The 20579-nt window shown below is 33.7% G+C and overlaps 2 protein-coding genes and 1 pseudogene across 2 annotated transcripts; 1 reads left to right on the plus strand and 2 right to left on the minus strand.

Annotated features, from left to right (window-relative positions):
• Positions 1-1767: 1767 nt before the first annotated feature.
• On the minus strand, positions 1768-5624 carry LOC143619205 (notchless protein homolog). The gene is made up of 13 exons (XM_077091199.1): positions 5475-5624; positions 4808-4889; positions 4639-4728; positions 4424-4549; positions 3902-4029; positions 3588-3787; positions 3432-3495; positions 3213-3323; positions 2999-3136; positions 2250-2392; positions 2111-2165; positions 1981-2037; positions 1768-1894 (listed from the first exon to the last, which is right to left on the minus strand). The coding sequence occupies exons 1-13, from the start codon at positions 5622-5624 to the stop codon at positions 1811-1813; spliced, it is 1428 nt and encodes a 475-aa protein (XP_076947314.1). The 3' UTR covers positions 1768-1810.
• A 1131-nt stretch (positions 5625-6755) lies between these two features.
• LOC143619206 (ADP-ribosylation factor 2) lies at positions 6756-13271 on the plus strand. Its single transcript, XM_077091200.1, has 7 exons — positions 6756-6833; positions 9829-9999; positions 10359-10429; positions 10706-10825; positions 11538-11656; positions 12313-12394; positions 13106-13271. The coding sequence occupies exons 2-7, from the start codon at positions 9852-9854 to the stop codon at positions 13109-13111; spliced, it is 546 nt and encodes a 181-aa protein (XP_076947315.1). The 5' UTR covers positions 6756-6833; positions 9829-9851; the 3' UTR covers positions 13112-13271.
• A 3185-nt stretch (positions 13272-16456) lies between these two features.
• Positions 16457-19078, minus strand: LOC143619173 (DNA-directed RNA polymerases II and V subunit 8A-like; annotated as a pseudogene).
• Between the last annotated feature and the right edge of the window lie 1501 nt (positions 19079-20579).

A 20579-nucleotide genomic window follows, 5' to 3' on the forward strand; every position in this document is an offset into this window, starting at 1 on the left:
TGACAGAACTAAAACGAAGGGCAAAAAGTCTACGTGAACTAAAACAAAAAATTACGGTAACTAAAAAAAATGTCATCCGGTCGGTTTTCATTACGTTCTTTTCGCTACCGAGAATAAGAAACCAAGAAAAAAAAAAGCAAAATACCGAGAACCAATAGTAATATGCTTTCTTATGGTTTATTTTTCATGTTTTAGTGAGGATTGGGCTAACTTTAATTGGGCTGATGTTCTTGAAGTTGGGCTGTGCTGGAAATGATGCTGATGGGTAGGGGTGTTTTTCGGGTTTCGGATTTTTCGGGTCGGGTTTTTCAGGTTTCAAAGTTTTAAATCTTGACCCGAAACCCAACACAAATCTCTCACGGGTTTTTCGGGTTCGGGTTTTTTCGGGTTGAGTTAATCGGGTTTCGAGTATCCCAAAAAACAAACAAACAAAAGAAAAAAAAAAACACAAAAACAAAAAAAAATTGAAAACTACAATGTTAAAATTAAAACAACATATTCTTCTTTGCTTATAACACAAATAATCAAATAACAAACAAACATAACTTGATAAAACAATTCAAAAGAAGAGTAAAACTAACTCGAGCCTTAATCGTATTCAATCGGGCGTGATTTGGTTTTTCGATTCGGTTACTATTAGTAATATAACGGAAAACATAAATTAATAATAAACAATCGATCCATAATAGCTATAATGACAACAGTCGATTAGAGCTAGATTATGATAACTTTAGTGGCTAAGACTTAGCTAATTATACATAAAAATATATTTAATTTTAAAACTAGAAGTTTATTCGGGTTTTTCGGGTTGACCCGAAACTTATAAATCAAACCCGAGAACCAACCCAAATTACTTTGGTTTGGGTTCGGGTTAGTCTTTTCTCGGGTCGGGTTAGTTCGGGTTCGGGTGCAGGTTTTTTGGGTCGGGTTTCGGGTAAAAGTGACAGCCCTACTGTTGGGTAATATAAAACTACACTTTTTGCACAAAATACTAAAAAAATAATTTATTGGTTTATTATTTAGTAGTAATAAAAACACAAAGTATAAGGTGTGAGTTTTTATATACTTACTAACATAAAACGACCATCAAGATTATTAATTCTATCTGGTTTAATGATTCATGAATTTGTATTAGTGGAAGTTGATAGTTGTCTTTTGGTTTTCTGTACAGCTCCAAGTTTCAAATTCTAAGCCGAACCACTAACTACTAACCAGCCAGGTTGGTTGGATTGGGTTGGTCGGCTTTGATCAATTTTACTTTAAAGCGGGCGTCAGTTTTTAGCACATCATGTTTTAAGGGATTCTGTCAAACAGTCGAAGCTGAACCATGGATCGAGTAGTGTAGATCTCCAACCCATTTGCTTCAGTTTAAGCGATTCGATCGATTTAAGCTTTTGTCTTTAGTCACAAAAATTCAACCAAGTAAAGCAAGAGTATTAATAGTACTAGAAAACACAAAATATATTGATAGAATAACAATCCCAAGCCTATAAATAAGACCGCAAAACATCTAAATCCAAGATAATGCAAAAAAGCGGACATGATTCAGTAATCAAACCAAAATAACTAACTGGCTTCGTCTCACACATCGAGCCCATCATCTTGCTGTTATAACTGATCTTGACGGTTTAAAAGAAACAAAGTGCACAATCTACTCAATTTTTTATCTTTAAAATATTAAGAAACCTTGTTCCAATCACCCTTCAAGCCAATGATCCCATCCAAATCTTGTCCGTCATCATTTGTAGTCATAGTTCGCTCGCAGCCATGAATCCTTGTACAACTTACTTAATATAGTTTACAACACCTTTTAACCCATCCATAGCTTGAGAACTCTATCCCTACCACCCGATGCCACCTTCTCACCATCCGGACTCCAATCCACAGCAAAAACCTTACCAACAAAACAAACAAACAATCAATAATTGTTTACTTCTCCAACTGACCTTTGGTGTTGCTAACATTTATCAAGTAAAAAACCTCGTCTTCGTGACCAGGAAGATCTTGTTTCAATTTCTGCGTCCGGACATCCCAAACCTAGAAACATAATTACATCATACTACAGGTTTTTTTATATTTAAAAAAATACATATAAAAAGTATGATGTTACCTTTAACGTAGAGTCCTTGCTACCACTCAGAAGAAGCCTACTATCAGCAGACCAGCTGCACAAAACCACAGCTCGTGAGAAGGTAAACAATATTATTAATGATTCTGTATAAATGCAAAAAAAAAAGAGAGAATCAAACCTTATCTGATAAACAGGCCCCACGTGACCTCGAAAGGCGGCAACAAACTTCCCAGTGATTCCATTCCATAACTTGACAGATTTATCGAACGAAGCACTCGCAATCCATTGCCCATCAGGTGAAAAGTAAACATGATTTACCAGCTGTAAAAGACGAGATTTTTGAAAGTTCTAATTATTTTTTATTGTCGATTTTCACATATAAGTAGAGTAAAACACAAGATTGGCTCGATAAAAGCTCAAAACAAGCCTAGCTTAAACAAGCATAGTGCTTGTATAAATCATAATTTATTTTATATAACAAATACAAAATTATGATAAAAGTTAGTGATAAAATAATATATATACTGTCTCGTATATAAATAAAGCTACAACTATAATTACACATATATACAATGGAGGATTCTACACAGAAGACAGTTTTTATGCGAGAACAGAAAGAACAAAATAAATCACCATTTTTTTCACTTTTAGAAATTTAAAAATACAAGAAAATGGTTGAAATGCAACGCTTAATCATCTCTTCTAACATCTTAAAAAATAAATATAACCAAAATTCGTTTATTTATGAAATCTAATCATGTGCTAGTTTAATGGTCTTTTATGCACATACATAGACATTTGTATGCAAGAAGTAAACGTTTTTCAAAATATGACCATTGACGGAAAAAAATTAAGGATTTCGATTTGTTCTCGTAATAACTTAAGTCTTTCGTAATGAACCTCTCCATATACACGTCAAAGTAGTACCTGTTGATGACCTGTCATTCGTGTTTTAGGGTGCTTGCTGACAGATGGCTCCCAGAGAAACATGGTGAAATCATCACTACCTGAAACCAATCTTTCAGGCGCATTACCCTTCATTTTGTTGTACCTCTCTAAAGCCGCCTGTTGTAATAACAAAATAAAACTTTTTACTTTGCCTTTTCAAATGGAAAACCGACGCGACAAAATAAAATATTACCTTCTTCATTTCTTCTGGAGATGAATAATATTTACGTGTATGATCAAAAGCACCGGTTCTAAGAACATATTCAGTGCTTAATGCCAGAGAATTCACCCAATGTCCATGACCCTGTATTTTGAACACCAAAAATATTATATTATTACTTTAACGTAACTATCTTAAAGTTCATACAAGTATTTAAAAAATAATAATCCTGTTAGTTATAAGTTATTATACCTTCAATTCACGAATCAACTTGCCTTGAGTAGTTTCCCATACTTTAATCGTACAGTCTTGAGATCTGTACCAAGAAGAAAAAAATTAATTAAATGTTGTTTTTGGTTCTAAATTCCATTAATATGAGATTTCATAAGTTTGGAATGATATAACTACCCTGTATATATGAATCCATCGCCACCCCATTTTACACAAGTTACAGCAAGAGTGTGGCCACTAAGACACATAACACTTTTCCTTAATGTTGCATCCCATATTCTTGCATCGCCATCTTTGCTAGAGCTAACAAACCGACGACATGGCGCGCTGAGGTGTGCTGGCTCCCAAGATATACCGGTAATCCATTTCTTGTGACCCTGAAACATTGTAAATTTTATAAATTAGTCCCGGAAAAACAAAAGGTTAATTTCGTCATATAACATGTAACAAAAGTTGATCGGCTTTGTTTTGAATTAGTTGAAGATGGTTACAGTGAGCAGACCGCCAGATGGATTCCCGGTTAGCGGGTCCCAGCATTGCAATTCTCCAGACTTGCTTCCACTAACAAGATACTTACCATCCGGTGACCATGCGATGCAGAGAACCCAATTCTTGTGCCCTAAGCGAATGATAAAAATATAAAAATAAAAATGAGTTATAAATATTTAGCACAATTTTACAAATAACTTGTTATGTCACAGAAACTCTAACGAGCTTTAAGGCGCTAAATATATCACAGTTTTAATACAGAGATCAAAATTAAATATCAATGACAAGTTTCAAAAACGGTTTTTTTATCTATATGCAAAGTGAAGAATTTATGCTAGTACTGTAAACAAGCCAAGCTAGTCATGAGCTACTCGAGATCAGCTTGCTAAAAGCTCAAAGCGCGGCGAGCTCAAGCCTCACTTATCGAGCTCGAGCTGGCTATATATAACTAAAACTGGCAGGTCAGTTCAGGACGGGTAACGGGTCAAAAAGGGTACTGTGCAAAATGGGTCATGATTGCAGACCTGTACAAGTGAAGAGGGGCGTTTGGGTATTTAAGTCCCACAAGCGGACTGTAGTGTCACCGGAACCACTAGCCAACTGTTGTCCATCAGGACTAAAAGCAACTGAAAGGACAGCCTCTGTGTGACCTGCAAGAATTAATTACATAAAAAATGATATTTTTATTACTTGAAGACAGATTTAAGGAAAAAAAATGCACAAAATGTAATAAACATACCAGCAATTGTAGAAGAACAACGATTAACGGGACGAATGCGGAAGACTGCCTGTGGTTGGTACACTATTGTGACTGCCTTCTCAACAGAAACTGAAGAAAGTTGATTAATTTAGCAACAAAAAGACATTTGTGGCTATATTATACTTAAATTCTCATGGTTTCTGTATACCTTTATGCTTCTGCAAATACTCTCCCAGTTGTATAACAAGCTCTTTGTCAGATATATAAAAGGCATAAGGCAGTTTTTCCTCCTGACATTAACAGCTTTTTAATAATCAGTTTTGCCTGTTTTGATTAGGGCTGTTCACGAGTCGACCCAGGGTGGTTTCGAGCTCGTGCTTGAAATTAAACGAGGCAACTTAGTTAGGCTCTAGCTTGATTTTGAAGTTAAACAAGCTTAAGATCGAGCCAACGAGCCGAGCTATGGTCGATTTTGGCTCGGTTACAAAAATGATCCAAATCAGCTCAAGATGTTTCAAATCAACTTTGTATAGCTAGTTTTATTCGAGCAAGCCATGAGCCTCGAGCTTTTTGAACAACCCTATTATCCACCCCGATCATACATAAAGCTATTAAAAACATGGATGTTCTTCATGACTTCCACATATGCGAGTCTTTTCGTCGCATTTCACTTCTTCTGAATCCGTTATCATCAAAACATAAAAAACCCACACTTACAGATTCCTAATAGCATTACTACGCATTCGGTTAAATTACGCCACCAAAACCGAATCGGTTAAGTCGGTTACAGTTAAGTTCCAAATATAACAACCAAAAACCTAATATCCATAAGCAATTAATCAACAATGACTAGAAAAAGATGAAAACTTTATTACATTATTAAGCAGCTTGTTAACCATCTGCTGAAGCTCTTTAGGACCAACGCTTTGAGGAAGATACATGGAAGCCCCAAGTGGGTTTCCTTCAGGATCCGCTAATTCACACATCACGTTGTTGCTCAACTCGTTTGACGACTCCATCTCCATTCTTGCACCTTCAAACTGTTACGAAGAAGAAGAAGAAGAAGAAGGCAATAATAATAATAAAGGTTTGTTTTTTAGGGTTTAGATTTTTTTAATTTATTTTCTTTTTAGCATAATATAAAGCCTGGTAATCCGAGCTCCTCTTTTGTTTAAGTGTTTGAAGGTTCAATGTGATAAATTCGGTTGGCTTCGTATTGAAACTTGAGACATTACGGTCTTCGGAATATCAGTTGAGGTAAACATTGCTAACACGGTTGTAGGTTTATGAATCATTCTCTCTTATAAGTTACAAAACATAGGTTAAATAAATGTTACTTTAAAGGATATTTAATTTAAATAACATATTATATGTTTTTTTAAAACGTTGTATAAAATCTGGATTTCATTAGAAGTTGACACATGACCATGGTTTAAAAAAACACTGTGAGGCGGTTGCAAAACGAATTTGAGGCGGCGTCTCAGGGGATAGAAATAAACGTACGTCTCTTCATGGCCGAGGCGGAAAAAACGACTAAGGCGTTAAAGAGGTGGGAAACCCTAACTTTTTTGTGTGTTTTAATGTTTTAGACTTTTGGTGTCAGTTTCAAACTTATGTCTTTTATTATGTTTTAGACTTTGTGTGTTTCTCATGACCAGCGAATCTGATAATGAAATTATTTTGAAAAGTTCTTTGTTTAATGTTAAGTATTTTTTTTAATAAGATATATAATTTTTATATTCATGTTTCTCATGACCAGTGAATCTGATGTGGGAAAACGCCTTGAGGCGTGATTCCGTACTTTTAAACCTTACACATGACAAGCAATATTTAACAGGAGATATAGGCGAAATACCAAATATTGTTTGGTTTTCACATAAGATCGGGTTTTAAATTTACAAAATGGTTACTATTCTATAGTGTTTTCCCTACATTAAAATGTAAGATATTAACGTATTAATATTTAAAATTGTCTCCAGGAAAATGTCTAAACGCCCGTATACGTATAGGGCTATACGAGGCACTACAAACAATGATCGACAAGCTCCGACCCAATACGACCAAAAGCACTAGTGTCTGCATTTGAGTAACGCAAAGGGCAGTTTGGGAATTTTAACCAAGAATCCGTTGACGGTTCACGCAGCCTCTCTTATTAATCACATCATTTCCCACACTCATTTTTCAGATCGATCGATCCCTCTCTCTTTCCCCAAAACAACCTTCTTCTCTCTCAGGTAACCAATAATAATAATATTAATATTAATTTCAATCGTTATTATACATATTATATCATGTTAATCTCAGATCTAATTGTTTATACGTTCGATTCAATCATTCAAATTACGTTATGTGCTAATCGATCGAACGATTAGATTAATATTTTAGGTTGAATTTATAGGTTTTTGATGAAATTGTGAGTTTCAATCTCAGATCTAATTGTTTATATGCTGAATTCAGTCATTCAAATTACGTTATGTTCTAATCGAACGGATATGCTTATCGATCGATTGATATATTAGGTTTTGTTTGATGATTTATTTTTGAAATTGTTGTGTTAAGCTCAGATCTGATTGTTTGTTTATATGTTGAATTCAATCAGTCAAGTCATGTTATATGCTGCTAATTGATCGAATAATATGCCTAGGTTATGTTGATCTAATGCAATTGAGGATTTGTTAGGTGAAATTGTGCTGTTTAGGTTGAATTTATAGGTTTTTGTTCGGAATTGTGAGCTTTGTTATGCGTTAGGGTTTCTAATTTACGTGTTTTAATCTGATTTCAAATCTCGATTTGGATCTTCGGTTATTGTGTTAATCTCAGATCTATTTGTTTATAGGATGAAATGAATCGATCAAATTATGTTATGTGCTAATTGATTGAATATGCTAATCGATTGAATAATATGTTTAGGTTATGTTGATCTAATGCGATTGAGACTTTGTTCGGTGAATTTGTAGGTTTTTGATGATTTATTTTTGAAATTGTGATTTTCACTGTTGTGTTAATCTCAGATCTAATTGTTTATACGTTCAATTAAATCATTATAATCATGTTATGTGCTACTCGATTGAATATAATACTTTAGGTTATGCTGATCTGATGCAATTGAGACCTTGTTTGGTGAAATTGCATTGAATTTATAGGTTTTTGGCGGTTTATATTTGAAATTGTGAGTTTCGTTATGTGTTAGGGTTTCTAATTTACATTTTATGAATTCCGATCTGTGAATAGGTAAACTCATCTTCTGAATCTGAATTTAAATCTCAGTTTTTAGCCTCCATTATTGTGTTAATCTCAGATCTAACTGTTTATTACAGGTGATTACGCTATGAGCTAATCGATTGGTTAATATGTTTATGTTATGTTGATCTGATGCAATTGAGAATTTGTTTGCTGAATTTATAGGCTTTTGATGATTATTGTCCGAGCATTGTGATTATCGTTATGCGTGTTAGGGTTTTTGTTTACGTGTTACGAGTTCCGATTGTCAGTTTGAAGATCTCGATCAAGTAATAAGTTTCTGTTACGTTGATCTGATGCAATTGAGAAGTTGTTTGGTGAAATTGTGTTATTTAGGTTGAATTTGTATGCTAATCGATCAAATAGTATTTTAGGTTATGTTGATCTAATGCAAGTGAGTATTTGTTCAGTGAAATTGTGCTATCTGCCTAGTTAGGATGAATTTGTAGGTTTTTGATGGATTTGTTTCGAAATTGTGATGCTCGTTATCTGTGTTATGGTTTCTATATACGTGTTATGAATTTGGTTGTTGAGTTGAAGATCTCGCGATCCGATTTGTGAATAGCTTAGATCGGAGATGTTTGCATTGATTAAATTAGTATTAAGCGTGTTTTGAAGTATGAATCTGATTACAATTTTCAATTTCAATCTTCGTTTGTTGTGTTGATCTCCGATCTTATTGTTTATACGTTGAATTTTGTTATTTCAACTCTGTGAATAGGTGATTATATCTTGTTCTAATCGATTGATTAATATGTTTTGATTTTGTTGGTCTGATGCAATTGAGAATTTGCCGGTGAATTCATAGTTTTTTGATGATTTCTGTTAGAAGTTGTGAGGTTTGTTATGCAAGTTTGGGTTTCTGTATATGTGTTATGAATTCTGGTTGTTAGTTTAAAGATCTCGTGATCGGATCTGTGATTAGTTTAGATTGGAGATGTTCACGTTAATGAAATCAATGAACACAGAGTTCTAGATCGTAGATCAATAAATGAAATCTTATAACTACAATTCAACTGCATTTTCTCAAATAATATGTTTTTGTTTTGTTGATCTGATTCATTTGACAATTTGCTCGGTGAAGTTCTGTTATTTGCTTTGAATTCATAGGTTTTGTTGATTTTCGTTTGATATTGTGATTTTCCTTGTGCATGTTAGTGGTCATATTTACGTGTTATGAAATTGTGATGTTTGTATTTACATAGTCAATGTTTGTTATCCGTGTTTTGAAACTTGAACCTAGAATTATAGATTGTTGATTTTGTTTGTGTTTATGTAGTTCTCTGTGTTCTATCACATTTAGGCGGACTTTTTTGCTTTCTTTTAAATTAATTGTGTGTTGAACAATGAATCTGTCAGTTTGGTTTAGCAGATTTTTGAAAACTATAGGTTTTATGTGTGGATCTAGTTGCTTTATACAATATTAGTTCTGTTGTGGCATTTCATTGGATCTTACTCGAAAGATAATTTAAGATCTACTTCTGCTCTGGATGGTCTTTGTTTTACCACTACCAAACTTTTTGGGTCAACAACAATTGTAGCTCTACCAATATATGTTAGTTCTTTGTTATCTTGTTTATAAATTTTAATGATGATTTGTTGGGGTGTTTTGGTAATTTTATTATTTGATATCTAGGCTTTGTACAGATGTGCTTTTCTACATATACTGAGCTGAAACAGTTGATTGTAATGTAGTATGATGACGCAGGAACTTATTTTGGATCCTTGTTTCTATTTGATATCTAGGCTTTGTACAGATGTTTTTTTTGGTTGTAAATCGCATTCTGCTACATCAGTGTTTGGTTTCTATTATTCACTGAAAGTTCTTTGTAATTATTCTATTTGGTTCCATATTTTCTTTCAGTCGTGATGTTTTTTATTAGGTTTAATCACACTCTATCGTTACCATAAGTTGCAGACACTAAGACACTACTTTTTTTTTTTAAATTATAGTAGTTTTACTAAAAGAGTAAAGTTTACCTTGTGCAGGGATCGTCATCAGAAAAACAAGGATGGGGCTTACATTTACCAAACTCTTCAGCCGACTTTTTGCCAAGAAAGAGATGCGCATACTGATGGTGGGTCTCGATGCAGCTGGTAAGACCACCATTTTGTACAAGCTCAAGCTCGGGGAGATCGTGACTACCATCCCCACTATTGGTATGTCTTTTTATAACCAATTTCTATTTAGTAATGTAATTCTATTCACGCAGTGTTCTCGGCGTCATTGGAATAAAAAGAACAGAAAATTTAGGGATATATTTTTGATTTTGAGAAATGATGCATATGCATAAAAATACGACTAATGCTACTTTGCATCCATCCATGGATGGAAGCCAAGCGGCATTAGGTATATCTTTAGACATATGTTTTGTTTGATTGTGTGTAGTTCTGTCATTCAAAGAATCACAATGATATTACATTTAGTAACTTGTGATTCCATAGTTTTGTATAATACCAGTAAGGTATCAAATACCAAGATGAGTTTTTTAGAATTTATTCTGGTCTCTTCTGTGCAGGATTTAACGTGGAGACTGTTGAGTACAAAAACATCAGCTTCACTGTGTGGGATGTCGGGGGTCAGGACAAGGTAGAATAGTTTCTTGATTTTGTTATCTCTACATTTACACGGCTTTTATAAATTTTTTGATTAAGTTACTACAAATAATTTTATCTTATATAAATTGTGACATCATTAACTTTTTGTCAACCATGTAAGTTTATTTTGGAACTTTATAAAAGCAATATTAAATATCAAAAAATCATGTGACTAAAATATAGCATGACGTTTTAAAGTATGAAGCCTTGTTTAACCATTAAAGTTTATTATGAACTATTTAAAACTCTATCTGAGTATTAAACGCAGATCCGTCCACTATGGAGGCATTACTTCCAGAACACACAGGGTCTTATCTTTGTGGTTGATAGCAATGATAGAGACAGAGTTGTCGAGGCAAGAGATGAGTTGCACAGGATGTTGAATGAGGTAAATTTACATGCTAATTGCATTTATCTTTGCTTTCAAACATTCAGCAAAGCATGCTAGTTTTTGGTCCGTCTCATGCTTTTTGACAATTATTACTCCATACGTTTTAAAATAAGGTTCATAAGAAAAAAACTTTCAGTTTCAAGAATGTATAGTTAATGCATTGGTTGAAAACTCAAGCCACTTTTACCCTTTATAGGGCACAACTTTAGAAACTAGAATCAATGCAATTTTGTTGACATGTTTGTAAACAAACTAAGTAGAAAGGTGGACAATTTATAAAGGCTTTGGTCGTATTCTTTATCTATCATCGACATTTTGTATAATAATGTTTAATTAAAGCTATTCTTATACGATTACAAAGTATAAGTTTGTAAGAAGAATAAAACAAAACTTCTATGATGCTGTTGAGACCCTAAAGTTAAAAGGAAATTTATTTAAGAAAAAAATCACAAATATGCCCATTTTTGGGTTTGTGTCTTCTTTTTATGCTGCTAAAGCCCTTTTATCGGTACACGATTGTTTTTCATGTATTTTATTTGAGTTTTTTTTATAAGTACAAAGTGAGTTTTTTGTTCATTAGATCATCTAATGAATTGGAGATCCGAAATATGTTTGCTTATTGTCTGACATGGACAATATATGTGAGTTTCTCTATATATATTTATAGCATCTTTGAGAAGGTTTGTAATTAGATTAGTGTATACTGTAGGATGAGCTAAGGGATGCAGTTCTTCTTGTGTTTGCTAACAAACAAGATCTGCCTAATGCAATGAATGCTGCTGAAATCACCGATAAGCTTGGCCTTCACTCTCTCCGTCAACGCCACTGGTAAATTCTTTAAATATTGCCCTATTTTTATTCAAACGCCAACAAAGTCACCACAGTTGTCCACATTGGTTTCTTTCTAAATTTTTGTCTTTTAAAATTTGACTTAAGTGGCACCATTTATTATAATCGTTATCTTCAAACTTTAAAAATGGAAAAAAAAAACCTTCTTTATAAATAGGCGGTTTAAATTCTAGTTTTCTAACTGCTATTTATTATCCGCCTATAAATTTAAAAAATGAACAAAAAAGGTCTTGGTTTTTGACCACCCATCTGTCACCCTATAGTGGGGGGTGTAAAACCGTAAACGAACCTGAGTTAAGACTGAGCCCACATAAGCTTGAGCTAAGCTCATTTAACTTAAAATGTTATAAGAGCTAGAGCTTGGCGTGTACATAATAGTAAAATGACTGTTAATTTATTATCCCTGATAAAATTTCATTATTTTTATGTAAATAATAAGCTCGTTATATGAAGCTTGGGCATTTTTTATTTATAAATTGTAAATTCTGTCTTTTTGTTCAAATAAAATTAAATGAAATCAATGCCCGTGTCCAAAATGTCGCTGATTACCCTTTTCAGTTTTAAGTAGTTAATAATTTATTATTTGGTTTTAATTATCATACCAGAAAATTAAAGCGGAAAACACTGTTTTTCAGGTACATCCAGAGCACCTGTGCCACCTCTGGTGAAGGACTTTACGAGGGGCTGGACTGGCTCTCCAACAACATTGCTAACAAGGCAAGTTACACTTAATTATACGTCTGTTTACCAAAAGAATCACAGGCCAAACCAAACCGGTTGGGTTCGGTTTGGTTGCATTGGTAGTTTTAGTGGTTAGGTGGTTTAAACTGATTATTTATTTTTTTTTTATCAAATTGTTAGTATGCATATACCAAAAATGAAAGTCAAATAGATAAAAAGGCTAAACTGTCGGTTCTAGTTTCCAAAGCGTTGGTTGAACGGTAAGCCACCAATACTAAAATGTGAACCAAACTTACCTACAGAGGAATCGGGTCAAATTGCTGTTCAAAAAGCTCGAAGCTCGGGCTCGTGGCTCGCTCGATAAAAGCTTGAATAAAACTAGCCAAAAAAATAATTGATTTGAAATAACCTGACTTGAGTCGGTTCATTTTTGTAACCCAGCCACAATCGACCATGGCTTGGCTCGTTTGCTCGATCGTTTAACTTCAAAATTGAGCTCAAGCCAAGCTGAGCTGCCTCGTTTAATCTCGAGCTCGAAACCACCATGGCTCGACTCGTGAACAGCCCTAGGTCAAAAGTCACCTTAAAGCCGATGTAACTTTTCACAATTTAATTTATAAGTTCTGAATTGGTTTACATGACTCAGAACTTTACAAACTTTTTATCTGACCGATAAACCGTGTCTATTCTGTTATTTATACTTTTGCTTGCAGTTTTATAATTGTGTTTTTTTTTTCTTTTTATCAGGCATGAGGCGATGATCGAGGCGGTTATGGAAGTTTGTTTGTTAAAACAGTTATTTGATTTGATATATATAATATAGGACATGTTATGATGATACAGTGTTTGTTTGGAACTTTGTTGGTATTTTAAAGTTTTTGATTGATATAATCTTAAGGATTAAAAAAGACTCGTGGGTTGCTGTTATGTTGTTTTTTGCTTTGATTTTCTTTTGAGAATGTAATATTTGATTTGGTAAAAAACAAAAAATATCAAGGTTACGAGTTACGACATTAAGCAAAATCGAAGGGGGTGCTCGTGATTTCTTATTTTTACCTCCTTATAACTTATGGGTTAAGTTATAAATTATAATATTGTAACTTATAGCTTATTCTCTTACATAAAAAGCAATCCTAGACATCTTTTTATAACTATTCAAAAAATTGTATGTTATAAGTTGGCAAAAATAAGCAATCCCAGAAACCCTGAAATAGGTAGAAATACGTTTTTGTGTTTTTCCTCATAAGGAAATCTGATTAGATTGAAACGACTCAATTGTTATTTCAAGTACGGGTCGAAAAGGAGCACTTCGTGTTTTCAAAGTTTGATAAGAATCAAATTCTTTTGATGACGTTTTTGGAATTTTGGTCAATATAGAATCAAAGTTTCGAGTTACTGGTATTAGTAACTTTTTACTCGCTCAAAGTCAAACGGGTCATTTTTTAGCCAACAAAAACAAAGTTTCCGGATAACTTGTAGTCAGCGCTAGAGGTGTACAAAACTGGTTTTAAATCCAAACCGAACCGGTTTGGTCAACGCCTGGTCAAAACCGGTTTGACTCAAACCGGTTAGGTTTATAAACTGGTTTAGACACAAGATAGGTCAACCTGGTCACGTTGATTCGGTTCGGTTTATAAACCGGTTTTAGCCGGTTTTAAACCGGTTTTCCTCATACCGGTTCGGTTTATAAACCGGTTTGGTCGATCTTAAGGGGAACCGGTCCTGAAACTAGCGATTTGGGTTGGTTTGAGAACCGGTTTGGGTGAAACCGGTTTTAAACCCAAACCGGTTCGGTTCGGTTTGCCTAAAACCGGTCTCAAACCGGTTTTTTTGTACACCTCTAGTCAGCGCTATGTACATGATAACTATCCAACAGCTTCCAAACCCCAACTACAAGCCCATCCAAACTTGCTACAATCCCACCGGCTGTAAACCTAGCCCCTTTTGGTCCAAAGAATAATTCCACCCCAACTATAATCCTAGCTCATGTCGGTCCAAAGCATTATAACCATGCAAGTATATAAATTATGAATGAATATAATAAATTTCTTACGATAAATTAAATTAAAATCCAATATATATATATATATATATATCCACAAAAATAGAAACGACAATATGATTAAGTTTGCATATGTTAATATTTAATTATGTGTTCATGTGAAAATAGAGGTTTATTTGTAAATTATATTATAGACAAGGATGTTGAAGGGTGTTCATTATCTGTCAAATAGGTAAAGAACAGTTAGTTCGTTTAAAACATGAACGTGTTCATGTCCGTTCATGTTCGTTCAATTTAAATCTAAACGAACAATTCATGAACATAAACAAACGTAAACGAGCATAATTGAACAAAGGTAAACAAACATAAACGTAAACGTGTTAGTTTATTTAAAACATGAATATGTTTGAATTTGTTTGTGTTCGTTAATTTAAAATCTAAACAATCTAAACCAGCAATTCATGAACATAAACAAACAATTGAACAAAGGTAAACGAACATAAATTAACATATATGAACAAATGTAAACGAGCACAAACAAAATAAATGAATATAATTGAACACAAAAGAACAAATATAAAACATTAAATAGATTATTCATTTAATGTTTCATTCAAAAATGAAAATAAACGAACATAAATTGATCAAAATAGGTCAAAGTATATAAATTCTAAATGAATATAACGAACTTTCTTATAAATATTAAATTAAAACAATTAATTAAAATAATATATTGCAAAATGATTAAATACAAAAACCTAAAAGCCAGTATATAATAATTGACTCTCCTAAAATCCTATGTTTTGCATTCTGGTTGCATCTCTGCCTATATCGAGCCACCAGGTTGCTTGATTTGTAGTTTGGAGTTCTTCGGTTTTGACCCATTTATGTATCTTACATGGGTCATAACAACTCTCCTTGCAGTCTTTTGTTTCATCGATGATGAAAACCTTGGCTTCTTTGCATCTCCTCCGCACCATAGAGATTATGTCTATTATATTCAAATTCAGATGGTTATGCCTTGTACCCTACATGTATTCCTCATTTCGTTTCGTTTTCAGTTTGTTTAAAGCAGATATCAATTGCTTTTGTTTATCAGATTTAGTATTTTCATAAATGGTGGATGCCATGGATGACTTGGTGTATTAGGCGGCGAGATGCCTGGGGCTCCATTGTTCTAGTTCATGATCTGAACGAGTCGCACATACACCCTAGTACATGTTCCTCGGCGCTGAGGGCATCCCCGAAGCGCGGGGGATTTTGTGACATTTCTAATTGGCTGTCTTGTATTTCTAATAAGTTGTTTTGTGTGTATTTAATGTATAATGAATCAAGTTAGCCATGCTCTTACCAGTGGCTAAATTGCAAAATAGAATGAGGTGCTTAATTCGTGTAGATATAATGTCCTCTTTGATTTCATCCAAAATAGCAACATAAACAAACATTAAACATAAATGAATTAAAATGAATAATATAACAAACTTTCTACAATAAATTAAATTAAAATAAATAAATACACACACACACATATATATATTAGAAACAATAAATGTAAAACAATACTCGTAATACAGAAGCTAAAAGTTTGTGTGTGTTTAAAAAAAAATTAAGTTTCAAACACAAAGCTGAAAACAAAATGCACCGGTCAATTATAATATTTATCTATTTCGTTTTATTATTATTTTTTTTATCAAATTCTTCTTACAACTTCAATATGTGTATATATCAATATTTTCATTTTCATTTAATCTTTAATGGATTAGTTTTTGTCTAATGAGGTTTCTCGAGAGATAAAACAGTTTTTAAACATACACATTTTGGTAAATGGTTTCTCCCCGGTCCCTGTATTTGAAGAAAATAATCCAACTTAATCACTAAATAATTATATTTCAATAATTGTTTCATTAATGTCAGTTCATTTGACAAATGGGTTATGGGTTTTACAGCCCTTTGACTTTTCAGGTCAACTATGCCAAAAACCAGTCTAATATTGTTTTAAATTTATAACTACCAACATCAACTGTCACAAATTTAGAGTGACACAAAAGAGTAATCAGTTTTAACTTAACAACCAACCGTTCAAAGTACCATGACATTTATTCCTTGAGCAGAAGAAGAAACAACCTTTGATCAACCTTAAACTTACCCATCTTCGCGGGCGCACCCTTCATTAGCAGTTGAAGCCCTCCAAATGATATGTATACAGCCCTTTAGATTCACAAAAGTTAGTTATAACACAACTTATGAAATCGAAAATAAACATATATGCAAATGAAAGTAATACACTTCAACATCACCACTCTGGTTCTTATCATCTGAGATCTTGTATAATAGCCCGTGCATCAAATCTATCGGCGAGTGATTTCTTGCTTCCCTGTAAGCAGACGTGTTATCACATATTCCAATTCTAACGAGTTCTACAAACTAAACAGATTAGGAATATAATTTAGATTCCTTTTAATGGAAACCGCTACAAGTAGCATTAAATCGTTAAAATAAATTGGAATTGTGATGTGTTTGGTCAATTCCAATTCCTGTTATCATCGAACCAAACACTCCCCATAAATGAAAACCGTTAACATATCATGTTGTAAATAATAACTTACCTCCGAACCATCCTCGTTCAAAAAACCATCCGATATTTTTCACCCGCGTGCATAACTGTGAGTTCACATCCAGCACAATGTGCATATCAGATTCCTCCCCTTTTGCTTGAACACGCGAAACTGATAGGCATGTTTTATTTTTCACAATAACAATATAATTAACCAAAAATCAAACTTTTTTTTACCTTTGTCGTACTTTTTACCATAGACAATATATATATATATTTTGGACTTTGTTTAATATATTTGTATTTATATATATATTTTTTGCCGTATCATTGCCGTACCTGTATCTTGGATTTTTCATTTTTGCCGTTTCCCGTACCCGTATCCTAGTCCCGTACTCGTTCCCGTGCTACTTAGCGCGCCAGAGCTCGAGCTTGTGTACCTTTAAGTTTTAACTCTTATGGGCAAACGAGCTCGATCTCGAGCTCGTTTAAGGGTTTCTCGAAATATATAAAGGAAACTAAAACGTGTATACATTATATACTAGTATGAGAGACCGCGCGTTGCGGCGGGGGACGCAACGGAAATTTAGTCGGCAGCGTTTGGTTCATGATTCCCATGGTTGATTTACATGGTCAACCGCCGCAACGGAAATTTAGTCGGCAGCGTTTGGTTCATGATTCCCATGGTTGATTTACATGGTCAAACTGCCCCATTAAAAATATATATGACCAATTTAAAATATAAAGAACTAAAACTTGACTTTTAAAAGTCAAATCGTACCATGTAAAACATGTAACCCAAAACTATAAATTGAAGTATAACTAAAAGGTTATTTATGTCTTTTTAGCTTAGTTTGAAGTTCGGTTCGAATTATCACCTTATTATGAGTATTACATGCTTGACCCTCTTAAAGTTACAATTATCTTTCCTATCTGATTCAAGAATGTAACTAACACTTTATTTTTTTATTTATTGTTTTTAATTTTAAGTCGAGAATACCTTTTAAGTATATATATATTTTTTCCTTTCTTCCCCTATCAAATCTTATCATTTCTTTTTCTTGTAATTTAAACCCGAGAATGCAGTGTAAGCGAATAATAACATACATGAATTTCTAAAATGTCAAGGATGAGAAAATATTCAATTAACAAGATCCGTAAAGCTGATGGTACTAATATTAAAACATAACTTCCAAATTTAACTAAAATGAAGCTACTAGTTGGGAAGTTAACATTGTACTTAAGCATCCACTGATACATTAGTTGCTTTAGTTGGTTGCTCGGGCATCAAGACCCGCCCACTCAACGGGTCAACTGGGCGGTTGTCACGGGGCCCACCTTTCATACCCATTGCAACCATGGGTGGTGGTGGTAGCAGCCCTGCTGTAAATAAAAGACGCTCAACCGGGTTTGACGGTTGTGCACCAACTAATAGCCAATATCTATACAACAAAAGAAAACAAGTGTAACATTCACCAAACAAAAGAACAGAAAAATATGGATTTTACAATTGCAGAACAAAAATATACGTACATATTCCCAATTTATGTGCATAATTATTGCGCGATTATCGACTAAATGTCAAAAAAAACAAGCAATGAACATGCACTGTTGTTTACGAGATTATATATTTGGCACCCAAACTTTAATTCTATAAGGCTTTTGATACCAACTTGGTTATCTAGATTCCAGACCCTAATATAATCGATTAGTCGTTTGTCACGAAATATAAAAAGTGTTTACTTTTTCCATGACACAACAGCACAGGCAAAGGTGGGCCGGGTAGTGGAAGTTGGGCGATGGTGACATTGTTCTTAGTGGGGCCCAATTTAAGAGGGGTGGCGGGCGGGTCGGGATGGTGGGCTGCTTTAGTGGGAGTGTGGCAGTGGAAGGTGATGAAATGTTGCCCCTAGTTGAGAAAGATAGAAACCAGATTGCTAGCCGAGTGACTCAAACGTCTGCCTCATTCTAAGCACAAAATGAAGGTCTTCCAGTATTTGACCATATACCAAAAGACCAAATTAGTAACAAAAAAGGAAACTTGTTTATCAACATGTCTGGCATGTCCCATTTGCATGTATACACTATACACACAAAACATGATACATGAAGTGAAATAGATTAAGACTTACAATCTTGCATGAACCAAGTTGCAATAGTCCATGGCCAGCTTGAATGACAACTATAGTCTGTATGAAGAAAGTAAGGTACAAACTTTACGACAAACAAATTAAAAACAACCGTACCAAGTAAATCCTGGCTACTTGTAAAATAGGGTCCAAGGAGTTTGAATTCCTCTAACCTAGAAGATAGCGATACTGTTCAAAATTAGACCCCAACTTAAAAAATTCATTACTTTTACAGAAAACAAAAATCATTATTGGTCTAATATTTGTTAGGACAATAATTTATGTGAACAAATTGTAACAAGATTTAAATGGCTTTGGCTAAATGTAAAATGTACCCCTACTTGTTATACCCCGTGTTTTACGAGAGTATAGCATATGTATGCACCGTGAGAGAGTGATTTGAAAAGATGAAATAGCAAGATGGGGTACGTTAAGCACAACCCTGTTTAATTTCCGTTTTATAAAAATAATTGTATTCAAGAGACAAAAAAAGGATTAAAGTTACACATGATTTTGATATTTCTTGGATCTTTTTATCAATGGTGATGATGATCAAAAGAACAATAATGACATCAATTAGAAAAAGGTTGTGTCAACATTTGATCAAAAATAGATTGGAAGGTGATGTTATCCAAAAAGCTCACCTGAATCAAACTGTTGAGGGGGTGTTTGTCCTAACTTTTATATTTTGGCTTATGCTTATATTTTAAAGTGGCTTATAGCTTATTTTCTATCATTTGATAAGCTCCTTTTAAGTGTTTGGATTAGCTTATATTCTACAAGTCGATAATAAGTTGTTAAATCCACCATTCTTTAATTTTTATAGTAATAAGTTGCTTCGACAATTATTAATCGTTTGTTCTATTTTCTTACTGATCACAATAAAAGAGAACTCGAACTCACAAGCTGCCATTGTTGTCTCTGACTTTACCGCCTCGAAGTCGACTGAAACAATGGTTAAAGGAGTAGCGGCGCAGCTTGTTGCCCGCTTGCCTTCTGTTTCGATGTAATCCAATTAGTTTTTGAACAAAAAAAAAAAAAAATACTTAAGTATTCAAATCAAGTAAAGTTACAAATTCATGTTGCTGCCAATCTTTTGTCCTTAAAACCCAGAAAGTATTTACAAATACCTACATCGGCCAGGGGGCTGAAACCTGGTACTTAAAGGCAGAGGGTGGTAATTGAATGCCGTGATTATGACAATCATCGCCGGACTGAAATTGAAGTTGGCCGGAAATAAAACGGCGGTAATATAGATATAAATATATATTAAAAATTAACATTCCAACCAGTCACAAATAATAATACTATTCCTCTTTTGTTGGTTTTTATTGGCTGCTGGCAAAAAACAAGCCGGGTGGCGCCGGTTGGAGTAATTTTTAGGGGCCAAAATTTTTTGTATCTATATTTTTTATATATACATTCAAAAATATAAAACTTATAAAATATGAATTGCTTTTTATCATCTTATAATTATTGGGCTCGAAATTATTTTTTATCCATAATTCATTTAATTAAGTTTAAACTATTGGGACC

This window comes from Bidens hawaiensis, unplaced genomic scaffold (genome assembly GCF_021521415.1).
Source record: "Bidens hawaiensis isolate Kalapana, Puna unplaced genomic scaffold, B.hawaiensis_p1.1 tig00002414_1, whole genome shotgun sequence".
Lineage (NCBI taxonomy): Eukaryota > Viridiplantae > Streptophyta > Magnoliopsida > Asterales > Asteraceae > Bidens > Bidens hawaiensis.

Bases quoted from the DNA above. Each gene is read 5' to 3' on its own strand.
- LOC143619205 (XM_077091199.1), bottom strand. From the start codon at position 5,624: ATGGAGATGGAGTCGTCAAACGAGTTGAGCAACAACGTGATGTGTGAA. The intron at 3,324-3,431 runs GTATAATAACTT...TTCAAAATACAG, and splicing joins AGTTGATTCGTGAATTGAAG to GGTCATGGACATTGGGTGAA. The intron at 2,166-2,249 runs GTTTGATTCTCT...GGTTTTGTGCAG, and splicing joins GGGCCTGTTTATCAGATAAG to CTGGTCTGCTGATAGTAGGC.
- LOC143619206 (XM_077091200.1), top strand. From the start codon at position 9,852: ATGGGGCTTACATTTACCAAACTCTTCAGCCGACTTTTTGCCAAGAAA. The intron at 10,000-10,358 runs GTATGTCTTTTT...TCTTCTGTGCAG, and splicing joins GACTACCATCCCCACTATTG to GATTTAACGTGGAGACTGTT. The intron at 10,826-11,537 runs GTAAATTTACAT...TGTATACTGTAG, and splicing joins TGCACAGGATGTTGAATGAG to GATGAGCTAAGGGATGCAGT.